General features: G+C 35.4%; 1 protein-coding gene across 1 annotated transcript in view; it reads right to left on the reverse strand.

Moving 5' to 3' along the window:
- Window positions 1–10,500, reverse strand: part of LOC134654563 (glutaredoxin domain-containing cysteine-rich protein CG31559-like) — a 55,599-nt gene extending 45,099 nt beyond the window's left edge. The window contains exon 1 of the mRNA XM_063510025.1: window positions 8,888–10,500. Within this exon, the coding sequence (XP_063366095.1) occupies window positions 8,888–10,279 (1,392 nt within the window). The 5' untranslated portion in view covers window positions 10,280–10,500. The remainder of the gene's footprint in view (window positions 1–8,887) is intronic.
- Between the last annotated feature and the right edge of the window lie 10,757 nt (window positions 10,501–21,257).

Below are 21,257 nucleotides of genomic sequence, written 5' to 3' on the forward strand. Positions count from 1 at the left end.
AAACTTATTCAAATTAAACCTTATCCTATTGCGATAAGGTACACAATCGAACTAGTTTTCAAATGTAGTCAGTATATTAAATGCTGTATGGAAGAGAAAAAGTGCAAGATCCCCCGGCAATTAGATTATATAGTCTAGTGAATTGTGATGATGGTTAACCGCACGCTATTGTCCCCGATCCGATTGTTATCTGTGTTAAAATCGAGGAAGTTATGGAAATATTAAATATATAAAAAACGGGTCACTCACGTACGTGTCGTGTATACGTGTACTTATACGTGAGTGACCCGTTATTAATATTTAATATGTCTGTGTCTCACGGAAGTTTAGTTATGGAAATGTTGTGATGATATTTTATATTAGGGTGACTGCTATAGTTACTACATAGTAATTGACCACTCCTAATAAATCAGAAACAAACAATTAAATTTAACTCTTATTTTTACGAGAGTCCAATTAATATGTACCTATCTAGTGGTCAATAACTATAGCAGTCACCCTAGTGGCTCTGTGAGCTGTAGACCTCACTAACCTACATGCCTCCATTTTCCAAAAAAAACCCTAAAACTGAATTGAGTAAGAAAATCTATTTAATCATCGAACCTGCTCACAACTTTCACGAAAATCGGTTGAGAATTGTATATGAGACCATCCAGGCATAGGAAAGCATTTTTGAGCAAGCTGAAACGGAGACCTTCACTAACGCTCGGTCAATTACTACAAAATAGGTGTTGAGTTACAACCCCGGCGGTTGGTATTACTAACGAGTTTCTTGAAAATTACGAACGAAATGTCATTTGATATTTTCAAATCGCTTTTCATTGACGGAAAACATCGAGAGGAAACCGGACTAAAAAGTCTATTTTTTTATTCGGTAGACTAAAATGACATTTCATAGTATGAAATGACACATGATGTTCATACTATGAAATGTCATTTTGATTTTAGTCTACCGAATAAAAAAATAGACTTTAGTTCTCAATTAAATACGGCCTAATTTCCCCTATGGACTGGATAGTAAGATAGCAATCGCTTTAGTTAGAACCCCAGATAAATACGCCATAAGATTTTAATAATCATCAAGAAACCTGAAAAGCTTGTGTATTAAAGTATTATTGAGGCAATCTTAACAATATGTGGGTCGTAATCATTTAGAAATGCTGTAAATGTTACCACTATTTGATTTGTCACCGCAAGTACCATGTTCCACTTCACACTTATTTATTTTAATAATGCATTTCTCACCATAGATATTCGCAAATTGTCAATATTGGAAAGTAAAACCATCAGCCCAAAACCCTCCTTCTGAAGTTATTGTCAATTTATATTTGCGGTATTTTTGAGGTTATCCCACACGATACGCATTTATTTAGAAGCCAACTTTTTCAATAACGGAAAAATATACTTTAAATAGCTAACAATAAGGTTTTAAATTGCAACATTATTGGTTTACATCGAGTATTAACCGTTTGTAGTAATCGTCTCTCCTTGCTTAAAAGAAAAAGGTTGTATCGATATTAGAACTTGAAGTTATTTTGCTTCGTTTTGTTTTATCAGTTTTAACTAAACTTGCCTGTTTTGATTACGGACATTGGAATCAAGTGAGGTTGAGTTTTCTACTGTTAGTTTGATTATGTGGTTTGGTAGAATGGCATAGTTTTCCACCACAATATTATGTACTGGAATTTGCCGTGAGGAATAAGATTTATAGCCGATCAGTTATGTATATGTGGTGTTTTTTTAATGTTTAGAATCTCTTTAGTTATGAAATCGCTGCATAAAATCGCTGTTACGGAATGGAAGCCTGAGGGCCTACCGCCAAAAACAAAAATCGAAAATTCGTAATCTGCATTTCTGTCGGTCTCACAAATTCAAGCGTTAGAGAGGCAGCTAAATGTTGATTTTCGTCATTTGCGGCAAGGAACTCTATAACTCCATAGCTATCACTTATGCGTACTTTCAGAAACCAAGAACATCATACTGTAAGTAAGTAATGTCTCCAGAAAACGTTCGCAGAGCTTTCATAGGTACAAAATTATTTACATATTATTATTACATTCTCCAGCTTGGAATGCAACGCAACACATCCCCATCCATTCTCCTTGAAATTGTTACGTCAACTCACGTTAGTTCTGGACGTCAGTAATAAGTGTGGATAAAAACGAATACCAGGACACGGCTGTGGAGTAACGTTGCCGCGAATCTTCCGCATTCTCGCTCTTGCGAGAGAAATATATCATAGTTATACGTGTTCTACCTTGTTTCGAAACCTTTGGACGTGAGCCTGCTGCATAAATATCTACACTACCGTAATCTGGGGTCTGTTATAATCCCGGGGAAATATTGATCATCGATTTTTGAGAAGTTGGAGTTGATTTTTGAACGCAGAGTAACAATTTTATGATGTGGTTGACAAACCTCAATCTCTTATAATAATATGACATATTAACTACATTAAAACGGGTCACTCACGTATTTAATTCTACTTCGGTCCGCCAACGCGTGCTCCCGATGATGCTACTCGGTACGGAGTGAAACATGTCGAGCGATTTTCGACTTAGAATGACTCACCTGACCCGTTTATTATATATTTTTTTAGTTTATTTAGAACACAAACAGTCGTAATATTTGAGTATATATCACATAAAATTGTAGGTACACAATGTACAGAAACAAAGATAAATAACAAATAGACCTGGAGGTTATTTTAAATTAATTTCTTAGTTTAAAAATCGATTATAAAGACTCGACTATTTAATATCACCTAATGGGTAAACGGTTTTACGGTACCTAAATAGTGTAGATATTTTTGCAGCAAAAACGTTTCCTATAGGTAAAAAATGTGGCTAAGGCTTTTTTATATCTTGCATTCTAAAAAAATAAGATTCAAACGAGGTTGTGCGAGTTTCCAATTGAATCGTTGGTTAGCTTGTACTAGAGTGTAAAAAATGATCGATGCATAATATCTACCTAATGGGTAAACGGTTTTACGGTATCTAAATAGTGTAAGTAGATATTTTTGCAGCAAAAACGTTTCCTATAGGTAAAAAAGATTTTTTTATATCTTGTACATTCTAAAAAAATAAAATAAAAATTAGGTTGTGCGAGTTTCCTGCAATTGAATCGTTGGTTCAAATCCGGACTAAACCAAAACCGCGCCTAATCATATTTAAGCATATTACATTGCAATGTTATTTCGTTGACAAATTATGATACAGATATAAATCTGAGATAGGCCTGGGACAAGCTTGCAACTATTGTTTGGTCAAGGTCAAACACAATAGTGGTCATAATACTTACCTACAGAACTTGACATAGTTAAAATACATTAAACTATTGGAAACAGTTTCTGTAAATAATGCAGTATTATTTATACAGGTTGCTTCCTGTAACAGGAACAATAAATTAAACTAAAGGCTGTACTCCTTAAACTGACCAACATTTGTTCAGCAAATTTTAAAAATTATGAATCCTTTAGACTTCCTCTTTTTCATACAAAATAAATATTGCCTTCAATGTACGCTGACATCAGTGTGTTTGATGTTGAATGGTACCCTTTAAACATAACAAAATTTGTAATACATTGCGTCTTAGAATAAACTTTAAAGTGTAATAAAAATCAAAACACGAGTTATGTTCAAAAGTTGCTGAACAAATGTTGGTCAGTTTGAGGAGTACAGTCTACAGTTTAATTTATTGCTCCTGTTACAGGAAGCACCCTGTATATTATGTATATCGAAAATACGACCGGAGATTTATTTTATCACTGTCAAAGTGTACTAAATTCTATTCCATGTCCTCATATGCATGTATTTTGCATTATTTGCTTTTGTAATTTAATTAATTCCTACAACAATAATACAGCATCGTATGATCAAAACTAGCATTGATTACGAATTAAAAAAAAACTTTTGCTTGTCATCGCCTGCGTGCAATGATGATGATGATTGGTAAAAATTATCCTATTTACTTCCCCGGGCCTCAAACTATCTCTATACCAAATTTCATCTAAATCGGTTCAGAGGTTTAAGTGCGAAAAGGTAACAGACAGACAGAGTTAATTTCGCATAATTCGCATTTACTTACAATACAAATACATAAACTCTTTATTGCACACCTCAATAAAATAAATTAATAAACAAAATAATAAAACAGAAACACAAGCAGAGGTAAAGAACAGACGGTCTAATCGCTAAAAAGCGATCTCTTCCAGACAACCTTTGGGTAGTGTATAATAAAGTAGGGATTAGTAAGGATATATTACAATTAATTAACTATATCAAATGAAAAAGCCTTTGAACAATGTCACTAGAGCCATACTTAACATCCAAGGTACATACAAGGTCTATTTAACACGGAAGTAACTGTACTAGGAAGTAAATGAAGTAATTAATCTGCAATACACAACGAATATCTCGATAAGTCCATTACAATCGAAGGCAAAGAAATGAGATCTCGTTCACGCATCGGGTATTAGCGTAATGAGAGTGTAATGCGTATTAGTGTCAAATTAGCAAGTCACATTAGATAACTAATAGATACTATGAGGAAGTGGATAATATCGTGTCCGAATGTTTTCCGAAGGCTCTCGAAATACAGACCGTGTTGTGAAAATCCCGAAAAGATAGCAGTTTCAGACAAAAAAGTTTACCTATATTGCTACCTCAACACATTTAAGTAGGTATTGTCCGATATGTTACCTATTTGCCAAATTTTAATTTGATCGAACGCGTTTCATTCATGAACCGTCAAGTTTTAAGAAGGTCACAAATCTAACCTAACAATAATCTTCCACAAAATTTATTTTACAAAAGTTTAGATATTTTTTTAGTATGCGCACATCACGACAATACATCGGACAAACGTTTTTCGAAGTTGCGATAGGTTTAACTAGAAAATAAAAAATAATTTAAGTATAAAAAGAAGGACCTTCTGATAATTAATTATATACCTAATATTAGATAGAATAATGGAATTTCACTAAGTATGTAATTACCAAACCTAATAAAAAATGTGTGACACTTCTGTTTAAAGATTACATTCTGTCGCATAATAGTGCGATGGAACCAAATTTGGAGATAGATCTGGGATTCCGACAAAAGAATAAAAAAGATGCAGGGGTGCCCAACATTTTACAGTAGAAATCATCGCACATTAATGTCACGGTTGGATAGTCTTCTAGGAACATGCAGCACTAATATGGTCAGCGACAGTTTCACCAAGACGTCGAATACTTATTCATGATTTTTTTATGAAGTGTAAAATGGCGTGTTTGACAAATTGGTTACGTTAATTAATAAACAACATGTAGGTTTAGGTAAGTTCCGGAACATGCTAATGATGACAAAAAGTGGTACAAGACACAATTGTGTTGGGACAGAAAATAAATTATGTTAAGGAAACACTGTTGATAGTGTTGATATGTACAGTTAAGGTTACAAAATAGCTTTACAAGCCAACGATCCAAAGATATATTTACACGACCTTATTATTAAGTTCGCCATTTGTACATTTTGCAATAATAACGTTTAAATAAACAAATAAAATACCTCCTGACCTGACTCGGTCATTCGGCCAATGATATAATAATACTCGTAACAGTCGTAACAGCTTCGAATCAGCGAAAAATGTGTCAATCATAACAACTTAACCTTTTCATATTAGGCGAAACGAATAATTTTCTTGTGTTTTTATTTAAAAATAATAGTTACACAGATGTCTAGCAAATTAGTTTGTTTTTCTGTGATACTTTTAGATGAAGTAATTTTTTAACTTATGATACAAGTTTTTTTTTATTGTTACTTATTAAAATCCTTAAACAGCGTACCTATCACAACAACTAGTACTACTACTTGTAATATTTTATTTACCAACTGATACATGTAGAGTCTGTGCGGAAAGAGAAGAGTCGTAGAATGTATTGGATCCCATACATTTCACGACTCTTCTCTTTCCGCACAGTCTCTATTAGGGTTTGCACGACGGATCCGAAATGTATGGGAATATCCGCGGATCCAGATCCGGATAATTTCATACATTTCGGATCCGGATTGCAAACCCTAGTCTCTATCCAAGTTGTGCATCAAACGTGCATAAAGGTCGCAAGTTCGAATCTTGCCTGAAGGGGCGAATTTTCCATTTTTCCTTTATTAAAAAAATATGTATGTCATAATCTAAATAAAACCAACGCCTTAAATCGTTCACTCAGCCACGCAAAGCACCTAACCTATTTGTTATGAATGATTGAGTTACGAGGTTCTGTTTATTTACATTGACATAAACACCTACTAAGACAGTTTACTTGTAACCTTCATAGAATACCTTCACAATGATTGTATAACTAATAATATTTCGTAGAGTTACAGTTGGAACTCATAGGATTTTTGGAACTACAATCAGCAAATCAACCTTTTGAGACTCAGGACATTTCTTGCGCTTTCGAATTTGGAACTTTCATTTATTTCTGTAGAAGTTCAAAACTTGAATTTAGGTTAAAACGGTTTTTAACATTATTGTATTCATTCAAATAATTGGCTGTAAAAGTATGGATATTATAATATGCGTTTTAAAATTCTTGCAACTCTCCATGGTGTCACATGCGTGTTGCCGTTGAATACAAAATTTAATAAAGAATTTCTTGAAAAAAACCTCGAAATAAAGCTAATTTACTTACTTTACTGATACAGTACCCTACGCCTACACTGGTCTCTATAAATATGCATAATGTCATTGAATTATTGCATACTTATTGCTTATGATATTCACGTCTGGTATGTCACGCCACGGAATGGTTAAAAAGAGAACAAAGTTAATAAGCAAGTCAAGTTTCCAGCGAATGGATAATTGTCACGCATCCGTCATAATAAGGCGGGGATTCATCTTTTTGGGTCTTTTTTTTTATACAGTGTTTTGTTTTTGGAAACGCGGCGCTATCGGTATACATGTCGCAGGGAAATGATCAAAACAGAGATTTGAACAAATCTCTAAGGGATATGATCAAATCACGCAGGATGTTAAAATGGCGAATCCATATCATCATTTCCCTAGAAAAATTCAGTCATTTGACCAAATCACTGACTCTGTTTAGTGAAAAGACAAAATCGGCCAATAAACGCGAAACGCTTTTTCATTTCACTAGATTTGTTTAGAAATTTGACAAAATCCCTAACCACGACAGTAAGTTGACGAAACGAACTCAAAAAGTCAACTAGTTTTATCATTTCGCTAAACAAGTTTAGTGAAATGATAAAGTCTCAACTGGAAGATAGTACCTATATGGTGATTGAAATGAAAAAGCGTTTCGCGTTTATTGGCCGATTTTGTCTTTTCACTAAACAGAGTCAGTGATTTGGTCAAATGACTGAATTTTTCTAGGGAAATGATGATATGGATTCGCCATTTTAACATCCTGCGTGATTTGATCATATCCCTTAGAGATTTGATCAAATCTCTGTTTTGATCATTTCCCTGCGACATACACTTTGGTGTGTAATTGTTCTAGTCGGGATATGGTGTTTGTGTGTTTTGTGATTGTGAAGTGTAGTATGTGTGTAGGTATGTGTGTGTGTGTAGTTCTTGCCATATTGTTAACAATGAAGAAAGTGAAAATCTTAAAAGTCTGTGCGGATAGAGAAGAGTCGTGGAATGTATGGGGCCCAATACATTCCACGACTTTTCTCTCTCCAAACAGACTCTATAACATTTTCGCACATTGTTCGCCATTACCAAGTTAAAAATTAATGTAATAATAGCACATTACCGACGCATCAATAAGTTTTTAGTTCCGAAAAATTCATGAAGACGCATTATAACCAGAAATATGCAGAATATATTATATACCGCGATGCTATAATTTTTTTTCATGTAGGTACCTATGTTTTCCTATTTTTTACATGCTGAGCTATAAAAAGAGCGATCTAAATGCGCCTCATATCTACGGCAGTCGCGTATGCATCATGTTGTATCATTCACAAAGTAGTACCTAAATACACAAAAACTCACCAAACAACTTGTGAATCTAACAAAAACCGTTAATAGCCTGGAAATATCTTTACACTGCTTTTCACCAAGTTTTCTAACAATCGTAGAGGCATGCCTCTTTTTTCCAGTGCACTTTCCCATCGAGTAACTTAGAAACTGGATGATTCTTGCTTCCGACATACTTAGAGACAGCTAAACGCTTAGAAGAAAAGCCGATTGCTAGGTGTGTGGTTAGAAGAGCGGAAGATGTGATTAGGGAACTTATTAAGAATGTAATTAAGATAGCTTTGAAGTGATAAAGTTAGCAATGTTTATTTATGTCAGGTTTGAAATGAGGCTAGAAATTAGACCTATGCTCGAGTACGAGTCACAACGTGTCTTGTAGGCGCATTATCATTTAAAATAACTTTCAATTTTGTGACAAAATGTTCCTTATGTTACCTACTCTGCTATGCTATCATTTAGGCGCTCTATCTACTATTCTACTTATACCTACACCAATATTAACATATGAAACAGCGCAAAATAACACCTGTCATGTACCAACCAACGTATAGTAACAGAATTATCAATATGACAACAATCGGCATTGTTGAACTCAAGTCCAACACAAGCTACTACGTCCGTTCATAATTCTGAATGTTAATCAACAACCTGTGTCAATTGTCTTACACCACCTTCCTTGAGACCATTATTCTGAACAACACACCGTGAAGGCCCAATATTCATTACCAAGACATTTTATCTCAGGCGCCAAAAAGAATTTTTAATAAACGCTGGCTACGTGCCCGCGTACACTTTCGAATACGTTACTGCGACCTCTAAAATCAAGTACGTGTATAACGAGCGGCAGTTGACACAAAAACTGCTAGGAAATTAAAAAGTGAAACAATAAAGCTGAAATTACCTTTGTCGTGTTCTGGATTTGGAGGAATGTTGCTATGCCGGCTCGGACGCGATTTTTCACGCCGCGAATCGTGCCTTTCGAACTCCTTATCGTCGAAGGAGCCCCTTCACTCTTGAAATCCTTAATTCCCGCAAAATATTCTAATTCTGATAACTCATCACTTTTAACACTCACACCACTAACACTTTTCACGGACTGAACATCGTCGAACTGTTTCTCGTTGAGATGGAAGTCGTAATATTTGTCCGCGTCAAAATAATTGCTACTGTAACACATTTTTTCTTGTTTAATTTTATCCTTCTTGCGCTCCTCGTACGTGCTTTCGCTAATTAGAGGGGTTTTAGAGACGTTCAGTAATGAATCTCCGTCTGAATTAGTCGTCACTTCACTATTACACTGAGAAACTAGACGGAACGACGTTAGTTGCGCGCTTTCTTTCGATAAATTAGCATTTTCATTAATATTCTGGTTCGCTTCCAGAGGCTCGGCCGGTTCGCTTTCAGTTTCGACCGTATTGAGTTTGACAGAACGGTCTCTAATGTCTTGGAGCAGACCTTGTGGTAGAAAGCTGTTGTCTTTGTTGTTAGTGTTGGCTTCAAAGGCCGGCATCATCGGCGCGGCAGGTGGACTCTGTTTCTTTTCGTTTTTGCTATTTTCGCTATGGTTTTCGTCGGCGTGCACGCTTCCGTTAAGCTCACTACTATTAAGCGAATCGCACGATATGTTAGAATCGTTGTCTTCATATTCATCATGACTGCCGTTCGTGGAACTAATTACAGTCACAGAGACTTTCTTTGTAGACTTCGTGAGCTTCTTTTTAGGTAGCGGAGGTGGTGTGCCGTCAAGGTCGCTGCAGGTTCCGGAATCTAGGGTGTCGCTCGGCGAGCACTGCCCACTTGACATCACTATATTGGAGTTCATGTAGGAGCTGCAGTAGATATACGGTGGTTTATCAGTTTTTAATTCTTCATCTAAAATCTTGGGTCTATCTTCGACATTGAGCCTGACCAGGCTGTTGTTTTTCTTGTAAATGTCGTTGAGTTTGAAGGCGTCGAAGTCTGCATCGCTTTTGAGGTGAACGCTCGAGATTTTAGGTGCTTTCGGTTTGTCGGAGTCTGTGTTAATTCTGATAGTGACCACGTGTGGGCCGTTTAGAGCGTCCGAGCTAGACGTGCTTGCAGGCCGTTCTGGCTGGGTCGCCGCTATGAATACCGTTGCAGAAGGCTTAGAATTAAGGACGAGTGAGTGCATCGAACTGATCGAATCCATGTTACCGTTTAACTTAGTATCATCGCTAGTTATTTGTGTAAACGTAGTGGCCTTCTGCTTGACTTTAGGTGGCAGTGGCGGGATGTACTCGACGCTGGGGCGGGGCGAGACGTCTTCCATCATGGTGGAACTATTAGACTGGCATAATTAAGTAACGGTGTTTGTCAGTTGCAATGCGAGTCAGGTCCGCTGCGTTAGATAGTGATGGATATGTAAGGCATAATGGTTCCGGTGACCGATCGAGACTGGGTCAATAATCCGCTGACCGGTTTTTCTAGCGCGCTGTTTGTTCAGACCTGTAAAGAAGAAATTCCACTTTAGAATATTGTTTGTTGTTAATATCTAGGTTTCGTTAGAATATAGTCATCAATCAAGTCATCAGACGAAAATATAGCGGCAAAAATATGTGTGTAATAGCTTGTCTACAGTTTAATTTCGATACCTTATGTTCAAAGGTTACTAAATTATTTATTTACAAAACCTTCAATGACTATAAATTAAATTTATTTACACCCACAAACACAATTTTATTATTAATGTCTAAAATATATACCGTAAAATGGGGTGAGTAGGCGCAAACCTGACATTCAAACCTCGATAACATTTTATTTTTACATATGCAAACTGAATGGTGTATATAATAAGTGTTCCGGACGTTTATATTTTAGTTTTTATCTTATTTTGGGTAGTTCCATTTCATAACTTTGACGATAAAGAGGAAAACCCACCTCACCCCGTAGTGCCTCGTATTTGGGGTGAGAGGGCTTTTCATACAAAGGTGATTTTGGAAGAATGTTGGATCGATTTTTTTTTATGCGTATTACTATAGCTCCATTTTAAATTTGAATACATTATTTTTGTAGCAGTAGCCTTAAAATCCCTTCTCACCCCCCTCTCAAACCTTCTCTCCCCATTCATAACCCACCTCTCCCCGCGAAACCTACTTACCCCATTTTACGGTAGTTAATTAAGGTCATAAAATACACATTTTATGTAAAAGAAAAACTTGTTATGCAAAAACAAAATTATCCGAATTTGACGTACTTTCTTGACAATAATTTAATATTATTTATGTAGGGTAATGTAAAAAGTAGTTTAATAGTTGTCAATGACAAATATTAGTAATATTACCCATCTGCAATAAATCATCGGTACCTATTCATGGTTTAAGTTATTGGGTTATTCCCGGTATCTAAATAGGTATATAACTAAATGCAAACTCAAATCACTGAATAACAAAAAAAAGGCGCCAAGTGCGAGTCGGACTCGCCCATGAAGGGTTCCATATTTAGGGGATTTTGACGTATTAAAAAAAAACTACTTACTAGATCTCGTTCAAACCAATGTTCGGTGGAAGTTTGCATGGTAATGTATATCATATATTTTTTTTAGTTTTATCATTGTCTTATTTTAAAAGTTACAGGGGGGGGGGGACACACATTTTACCACTTTGTCCATTTTACCATTTTACAACATCGAGTTGGAAGTGTCTCTCGCGCAAACTATTCAGTTTAGAAAAAAATGATATTAGAAACCTCAATCGTTTTTGAAGACCTATCCATAGATACCCCACACGTATGGGTTTGATGAAACAAAAATTTTTGAGTTTCAGTTCTAAGTATGGGGAACCCCCAAAATTTATTGTTTTTTTTCTATTTTTGTATGAGAATCTTAATGCGGTTCACAGAATACATCTACTTAGCAAGTTTCAACAGTATAGTTCTTATAGTTTCGGAAAAAAGTTGCTGTGACATACGGACAGACAGACGGACAGACAGACATGACGAATCCATAAGGGTTCCGTTTTTTGCCATTTGGCTACGGAACCCTAAAAAAACCTTTTAAGTAACTTATTAAGTAAGCAAGTCAGCAGAAATAATATTAACAAGTAACTAAGCCATAAAATGTATGATGACATTTCTATTACTGTGTCACTGAGTCAATAGAGAATTTCTAAACATCTATACCTACCTACTTACATAACATGTAAATCGATTAGGTATATGGAGCAATTTGTATAAACGTCTTGTCATTATTTTTCTACGTGTCGCCAACCAAGATAACTACGAAGATCAAAAAAGGGATGCAGCCTTTATATTGTATGCAATAGGTATCAAATTACAGTGTTTTTAGTTCTGTCCATGTCACATGTAACTTGGTAATGGTGTGTAATACAATTTTTAAGGCACTCCCACACTAGGAGCAAATCGTCACTGTGGTAACAAGAGTTGTGGCAATTTATTCGGTTTTTCATGGGTGAAATGATGGACTATTTTGCAATTACAAAAATCGTTGTCATCCAGTGACCCGTGCATATTGTTACATAATTCGGAAATTTTGGAGAAACTCCTATAAGAAACGGTTGAAGACAGTTTGATATTCGTTAATTTATAAAATATACATATAGTGAGGGTGTTAAGTGAAATGACCTTTTTTTGCTTGATTAAAGCATGAAACTTGGCACAGTTGTTCCTTATATCAAAATAAGCCGATTAAGATCGGTAGCCCGAGGGACCCCCCGCTTAAGCCCGAGAGGGGGGGGGGGGGTCAAGTAGCGCCCCGCCCGGCTTCATTCTAAAAATTCTAACAGGTCCCGTTTAGCTAATAGGTCATATTTGGTATCAATTTCGGATAAATAAATAACGTAGAATTCATTTCTGGTATAAAAAATTGCAATTTGTTGAAAAAAAAAATAAAAAAACACAAAAAATCTAATTTTTCAAGTGTAATTTTTGTTTTTTATTTATTGTCAAAATTAAACTGCTTAGTTTTTCTACATACAAAAAATATGACAATAAAGCCTATTTAATGCAGATTTTAAAAACATAACTTTTACTAACCTTTATTAAAAGGAAATTGCATAAAAAAAACTTATATCGTCTCGCACCGGTGAATATCTTTTTACCGACATCGGCATTGATATAGACAACATCCGAAGTGCACACTCTGGAGACCGATTAAATGTATTGTTTATTGTTGTAGATTCTATTATAAAGATAGAAAAGCGTACAATTTTTTTTAATGTGTCGTTCAGTGAAAAAGGGACCTTAAAAAAATTATCACAGCCAGCCTCGTGTTTGTATAGAAGCATACTCGTATTTAGTTAATGCCAACCACTCCATGAACTCCATGGTCCCTGTTCTCAATTAATAAGAAGTAAACTGTAAGTATTCTTTAATATACTTGCTTATTACATTATACCACACATAAATTTTGCGTCTTGTGTATTAATACAGTTCCTTCCCCCGACACATGAATGGGTAAATTTCGTCATTCACGTATATATGTCAGTTTCAACTTCAACCATATTCTGGCCACAGCAGGGTTGTCAGAACAGTTTGGAAACAGTCGTCTGCTCCTTGCTTTCATTCGGAAGAAGACGGACTGAGCAAGTTTAAAGAGGAACTAAAGTCTGACCCCAAACATATAATCCTATCCTGATAAGGCTGCTTCTATTTCAGTAGTCGATTCATGTAAAGAATTATTTCGTGCATTTTTTAATTATTTTGCAACGGCTTTATCTGTAAGTATCACTTTACTTTGCTTTACAAGGTTATTTCACCTATCATCATATAAAGGTATAATAAAGTTTTGGCGAATGCTATTTATTTACTGCTATTGCTCCATCCTGTAGGAGCTTGAATCCTTGTATCGGCCAGGCTAAAAAGGGTCCATGCTTAGATCTCACTTTTATACACCTTATATTGAATGGGGAACCCGGGTTCAAATTCTAGAAGGCATTTATTTGTCTGTTTAGCGTGAATACTTGTTTCTGAATTACCTATGGATGTTTTGAGTGTATGTATCAAATATATATGATATATATCACGTAGTACCCACATCACAAGCCTTATTGAGCTTACAGTATTACAAGGTCGATCGAGAGAATGCTTGGAATACGAGTACGACTCCTGGTTTTTCAGGGCCCGATAGAAATAAATTAGAGTTTAATTTACTATGACGGTAAGCTTCACTTATAACCACTGATCTTTTAGTGAAACTCATTTCTTTACCACTAGGTAAATCATTTTGAGACACTGTGTTGACAAAACTTCGAAGAGTTAGAAGTCCTTATTTATGCCATCGCGAAATTGTGTAGAGAAACATGTCACAAGTAATGTTCCTCGTGAGATTCCGAATAGTCCAAGAACCATGAAAAGTCCGATTCATTTAATATGATGGCCCTAGTTGCAGATGCTGTAAAACAGTCATTGCAAGGTATTGATACGCACAGTAGACACGAACGTAGTCATAGCAGCTAGACTAGATTCATGCGTACGAATATTTCCCCAATTACAGGAATTGTGGGCTCACGTTGACACAGTGGAAAACACAATTATATCACATGACACACCATTGCATCCAGGTCAGGGAATTATATTTTAAGCTAATAAAATTATCTATTCTATAAGCTAAGTAAACTATCTTTTATTTACCCTAAAAGAGCGGAAGTCTTAGCCCTGTTTCGAGCATTCAGTGGAAAGGGGAGAAAAAGTGAATTCGAAGCATGGAATCTGTTCAGAGTTCAACCAAACCACTACAAGGATTCAAGCCCTTACAAGATGGAGCAATAGCAGTGGCTAAAAGCATTCCCCTAAAATACTAAAATGTTATTATATGATCGGTAATAAGTGCAATATTGAAGAAGGCAAGTTACACCGGGATATTGAAATGAAGAGTTGTATAATGTTATACCTGTTCTATGAGATTAAGTCACTGCTAAGTTATTTTATTATTAAATTCCATAATGTATACCTACTTCTAACAAAAGGGAGCCATATAAATGCCCTATTACGCGCAGTGTACCGAGGGGTTGATGTTTAGGTTCAGTTCAGACGTTAGTTCGTCGTCAAACTTGCTCAGTCCGTCAGACTTCTTGGGAATGGAAGCAAGAAGCAGACGACGGGTTCGACACTGGTCTGACACCTGCTTTGGTCAGAATATGGTTGGAACTGACCAGAAGTAAATGCAAACCGGAATAAAAAACGCGATGCAACTACATGAATGATGAAATGTACGCATTTATGTGTCTGGGGAAGGAACTGTATTACGACACAAGACGCAAAATTAAAGTGTGGTAGGGTAATTCGCCAGTAACTGGCCACTTTTAGTAACTGGCCACCCAAAACCAAAAATTCATTTTAGGCTAGCCAGTGGCCAGTTATTGAAAGCTGGCCAGTTTTTGGAACCTTATACTAAAATGAATTCTGTTTATAGGTGAATAGAATTCATTTTTAGTTTAGAGCGGCTAGTTATTAAAGCGGCCAGTTACTGGCAAATTATTCTATAATGTAATAAGTAAGTAGATTAAATAATACTTACAGTTTACTTCTTATTCATTGAGAACAGGGACCATGGAGTCCATGGAGTAGTTGGAATTAACTATGCTTCTATACAAAAGAGAGGCTCTATGATAAATTTTTCCAAGGTCCCTTTTTTCACTGAACGACACATTTTTTTTCTAATCAAATATGATGTACGCCTTTCTATCTTTAATATATGATCTACAATAATAAACAACACATTTAGTCGGTCTCCAGAGTGTGTACTTCGGATGTTGTCTATATCGATGCCTATGTCGGTAACAAGATATTCACCGGCGCGGGACGATATATGTTTTTTTAATGCAATTTCTTTTTCATAAAGGTTAGTAAAAGTTATGTTTTTAAAATCTGCATTAAATAGGCTTTATTGTCATATTTTTTGTATGTAGAAAAACCAAGCAGTTTAATTTTGGCAATAAATAAAAAACAAAAATTACACTTGAAAAATTAGATTTTTTGTGTTTTTTTAATTTTTTTTCAACAAATTGCAATTTTTTATACCAGAAATGAATTCTACGTTATTTATTTATCCGAAATTGATACCAAATATGACCTATTAGCTAAACGGGGCCTGTTAGAATTTTTAGAATGAAGCCGGGCGGGGCGCTACTTGATCCCCCCCCCTCTCGGGCTTAAGCGGGGGGTCCCTCGGGCTACCGATCTTAATCGGCTTATTTTGATATAAGGAACAACTGTGCCAAGTTTCATGCTTTAATCAAGCAAAAAAAGGTTCGTCCTTTTTTTGTTACTTAAAACCTTAACTAATATAGATAGTAGATACAGTATGTAATTCCATTGAACGATTTATTATTACTATTATTTTGTATTTTTAAATATCACTAACCTTAATTAATTTTAAGATTTGTTTGTTGTACTAACAATTATGGATCTTTTGGATTCGAAATAAATAATTAATTGATAAATTATTTTTTTATAGCTTGCCAAAACAATAAGTACTTATATCGAATTGACGATAAGTGTCTATTGCAAATAGTGTTATTATTATTCTTGATTGAAGAAAACCAGACAGTCGACGTCAAAGATTATGTTTACACTTTTGCACATTACTCCTTTGTAATAGGGCGAAAAATGTAAACATATCTTTAACGTCGACTGTACACATATGTGATCGCACCGTGGGATTTAACCATTATTTCCGATAAATGAAATTAATTGCTTTTGACCCCAATTTACAGAAATAGTGGTTGTTTAATGAAGTCTTGATTAAGTAGATAATTACGTAAATAAGTACATTACCATTAAAATTGCTCAATACCATCACAGATCTATAAAAATTGCTGCAGAATCGAATAGAAAAACACTTTCTCTGGCTTAAATGTCGAGTCGAATCGAATTTTCTAATGAATTATTTACGAACTGCTTCATTTTCCATACAAATTTTACATGGTTATTACATAATTAAGGCTAACTGCTAAGTATAAATTCCATAATAAATAAGACCACACTATGACTACCATGACTACTAATAAAATAATAATCATTTATACCCAGATAAAATTCTCTAGTGACACATTTCTTAATATTTTACAAACTCAAATGAAAAGAGCAGATATACTGTTTCATTTTTAGGGGCACAATACATATATTCAATCAGTGAATTGTTAATTATTCACAATCATCCATCAATCGCTGTTGAACGATACTTCGACTAACGATTGATCGGTTATTGTTGTCTCAATCCCTTCCTGTATAATTAATTATATATCATGTCACATCGTCAGGTGACAAACAGAACTCATCAACATATCTGTCACTACTCTTAGAAACCTCGTAACTTTTTAATGCTGAGTTACGAGTTTGAGTGAATAAATTTTATACTCAGCCTTTTTTAATTATCATTAAATGACATAATATGACCCAGAAACTACTTCCAAATTTAAATATCTGAGACATTCAAATCAAAATACCCGATACCTTTAAATAAAACAAATGACTCGATTTGAAATAGAAAGTGGATAGCAAGTATTAACATCGCGATACATAATTGGTCAGAATCTGTTCCGGTGGCTAAGCACCGTCACAGTACACAGACTGTAATAGTACGTTTATGCAAATTTGTTTGCGATAAAGCAATTCTGAAACATTTAGCAGACATATGATTCATGAATAATCATTAAATGAGGATTTTTGCTTGTTGTTTAGGCCTCTAGAAAGGTATGCAAATCTGGTGTTGTATTTTGTAAAGTTTCATAGTTTTTATATTTTGTCATATCGTGTGACAACCACAATAATATGAGATCCCTAGAGGCATTTAAAATGACGAAAGTTTAAATGCAACCTACGCATATTGAGCTCTCTTTTCGTAAAAAGCGGCCAAGTGCGAGTCGGACTCGCCCATGAAGGGTTCCGTATTTAGGCGATTTATGACGTATAAAAAAAAACTACTTACTAGATCTCGTTCAAACCAATTTTCGGTGGAAGTTTACATGGTAATGTACATCATATATTTTTTTTAGTTTTATCATTCTCTTATTTTAGAAGTTACAGGGGGGGGGGGGACACACATTTTACCACTTTGGAAGTGTCTCTCGCGCAAACTATTCAGTTTAGAAAAAAATAATATTAGAAACCTCAATATCATTTTTGAAGACCTATCCTAAGACCTAGATACCCCACACGTATGGGTTTGATGAAAAAAAAATTTTTGAGTTTCAGTTCGAAGTATGGGGAACCCCAAAAATTTATTGTTTTTTTTTTCTATTTTTGTGTGAAAATCTTAATGCGGTTTACAGAATACATCTACTTACCAAGTTTCAACAGTATAGTTCTTATAGTTTCGGAGAAAAGTGGCTGTGACATACGGACGGACAGACAGACGGACAGACGGATAGACGGACAGACGGACAGACGGACAGACGGACAGACGGACAGACGGACAGACGGACAGACGGACAGACAGACAGACATGACGAATCTATAAGGGTTCCGTTTTTTGCCATTTGGCTACGGAACCCTAAAAAATCTATCGTTTTCATGAAAAGTACTGACTGCTCGGTTTGGAAATTATTGTCAAGTGATATGTACAAATTATACGACAGATTTACCCTATTGGCAGTTGATTGACGATCACTACATACTTACATTCCCATACAATTACGAGTAGGTATATTTAAATAAGTAAAGTGTCATGATATTAATAAACCTAAATTATCTAACTGTCATTTGACACTAAAATCAAAGATAGTCAAAAATTATCGTACTGCTTAAGTAGTCTGTGTACTGCGTAGTCATCTTTGTAGTCAATAAATCATCGTACAAACAGCTTTTCGTACTGACAGTGAAATTGAAATATTTATGTGATAGTGCGAACGTTTGTAATTACGTCTGCAACGTGTCAAATGCAAATAAATTAGTCACTAATGTATTAAGTGATCGTTTAATAAACACTTTATGAGCTGATAATCTGGTAATCTGAATTTTATCGGAGAAAAAGTGTTATGCATTCGATTGCAAAAGGGAAATGTGTAATTAACATTCAAATCAGGGCCCTCAAAATCAATTAAATGCCCATAATTATCTTAAAAACGAATATTTGTTTTGCAAACTAACAGGAAATTGCGTAAGACACACCTGTCTATTTATTAGTAGGCTACATACCTACTCTAGTTTGACATTAGTTTTAGAAATGGAAGAGTTATGGCCTTGTAAAGGCTTCGGGTGACCCGAGGGCTGGCCTATAAGTATTTCGCTCAGCGGATCAGCGTTGCTGTCCAGAGGGGCACTTCTAGGCACCGTAAGTACCAAGTGATCACGACTTAGGGTATTTCTTATGTTTATAAGTTCTTAACTTAAGTTTATTATGTTTTTATCCACTGTTTTTCATGAATAAAATAAATAAATAAATCAAAGAGTAAATTACAAAAATAAAACAAATTAATATAAATATTAGGTACTGCTACGATCCCCGGAAACCTTAATCAGATTCGAGGAAAGTGGACGACCGCTGAGGCATAGCTGCGGTTAGTACGAGTATTACATCAAATTGTATAAAAGTATTATGTTAATATCCAGATTTGTATGGAGAATTTGTAGTCCACTTTCTTCTTAAGGGTCCCAGAGCTTCTACGGATAATACTTAAAATATAAGTGTGCTGATCAGCAGGCCTACTCAAGATGACAATCAATCAATCAAAAAAGAAAAAATGATGATGCTACGAAAAACGTGACTAATTCCATTTATTATGTAAGATTGGCGTTTCTTATCAACGATTGTCACTTTGGCTAAGCCACCAGCAATTTAATAATAATAGATCAATAATTTGTATTATTATTTATTCTACAGTCGACGTAATCGTAATACGACAAATTTGTACGCATAACTTTCGACTAATCGCACAAAACTACCGTCTTGTTACACCCAATCGTATGAGTGACGTAACCACTTAGTTCAGCCGAGCAAGTTGCCAAACAAAGAAACTGATTATTGTGATTGGCAACAAGTTAGCTGTAGTGACACTGTCACGCTCTGTAAGTTGGGGCGGAAAGATATCGGCGCAGGTGGTTTTCTTACTGTACGTAATAGTCTAATAGTATAAAAATAAGTTTTTGGCAAAAATTCCATTTTTGGTACAAGCTTTTATCGCTGACTGTACTTTTCTTAGGAAAGACAACTAATAGTCATCGAGACAGTTCTAAAAACCCCTAACACAATTAGGTTGCGTTGTTTCATCACAGAGTTCCTATGACCACCTCCTGTTTCCATCATCAGATCAGCTCGATGGTACCATAATGTTGCATTGTCACCCGACTTACATGTGTATGCAAAATTTCAGCTCATTCGGAAACCGGGAAGTGGATCAAATTTAACTTGCAAGATTTGATTACAGACCGAGGCCTATGGAACTCTCCGCGCGAGCTCGGATTTATACCTACGATTCAGAGGGCCTACCGCGAACCACGTTGGACGTGTTGCCTCCCTGTCACACTTACGTACGAATTTACAAGTGCGATAGAGAGGCAACACTTCGAACGTGGTTCGCGGTAGGCCCTCTGTTTCCGTTCACGGTAGAAAAGCAAGCCAGTTGGTTGCCTCACGCACGCACGTTACCGCGCGCCGCACTGACAATTTTTACGATAGTTACAAGCTACGTAGGTACTATTGAATTACTTTAATTAAACATGTAGTGTTTATTAGACAAATGTACCTATAGTTAGATATCTATTTGAAATAAGTAGCTAACTTGGTAAATTATCATTTTATCGACAGTAAGATCTCAATTTTATACCGGAAATTAGGTACTCATTTATGCTCTGGTTATCTTATTATGAATTACCTGTAATCATGGGTTATCTATTATTTTTCTTTAATGTGTAACATTAATCTATATCTGGTTTTAAATTACACGAAGTTTTAAAACTAATTCTTGCTGGGTTAATTGCGTGGTTTATAAAACGGCGTAAACACTGCGGTCACTGCAGGGACATATGACCTTTTAAAATGAGTATTTAGTAAACACTAACCTAACCTAATGCATAAACGGAATATTATAAATCATTGCAACTTAACTTGCTTAAATGTAGTTATTTAACGCTATGCTGTTATATACTTTATGGCAAGTTCTAATGTTAGTTTGATAATTTGATCAATCGAATTAGAGACCGGTCTTCACACGTATTAAAATTTCTAAGCGTCGCGTCGGCAACCCTAGCGTTGTGCGGCGCGCTGAAGGTCACTCCATTGTATTTTTGTGTAGGTATCAAAACGGTAGGTATTTGCGTTTTCTTTGAGAGATAAGTATGTGTTCGTAAGAACTATT

Source organism: Cydia amplana, chromosome 15, assembly GCF_948474715.1.
Source record: "Cydia amplana chromosome 15, ilCydAmpl1.1, whole genome shotgun sequence".
In the NCBI taxonomy this organism is placed as follows: Eukaryota; Metazoa; Arthropoda; class Insecta; order Lepidoptera; family Tortricidae; genus Cydia; species Cydia amplana.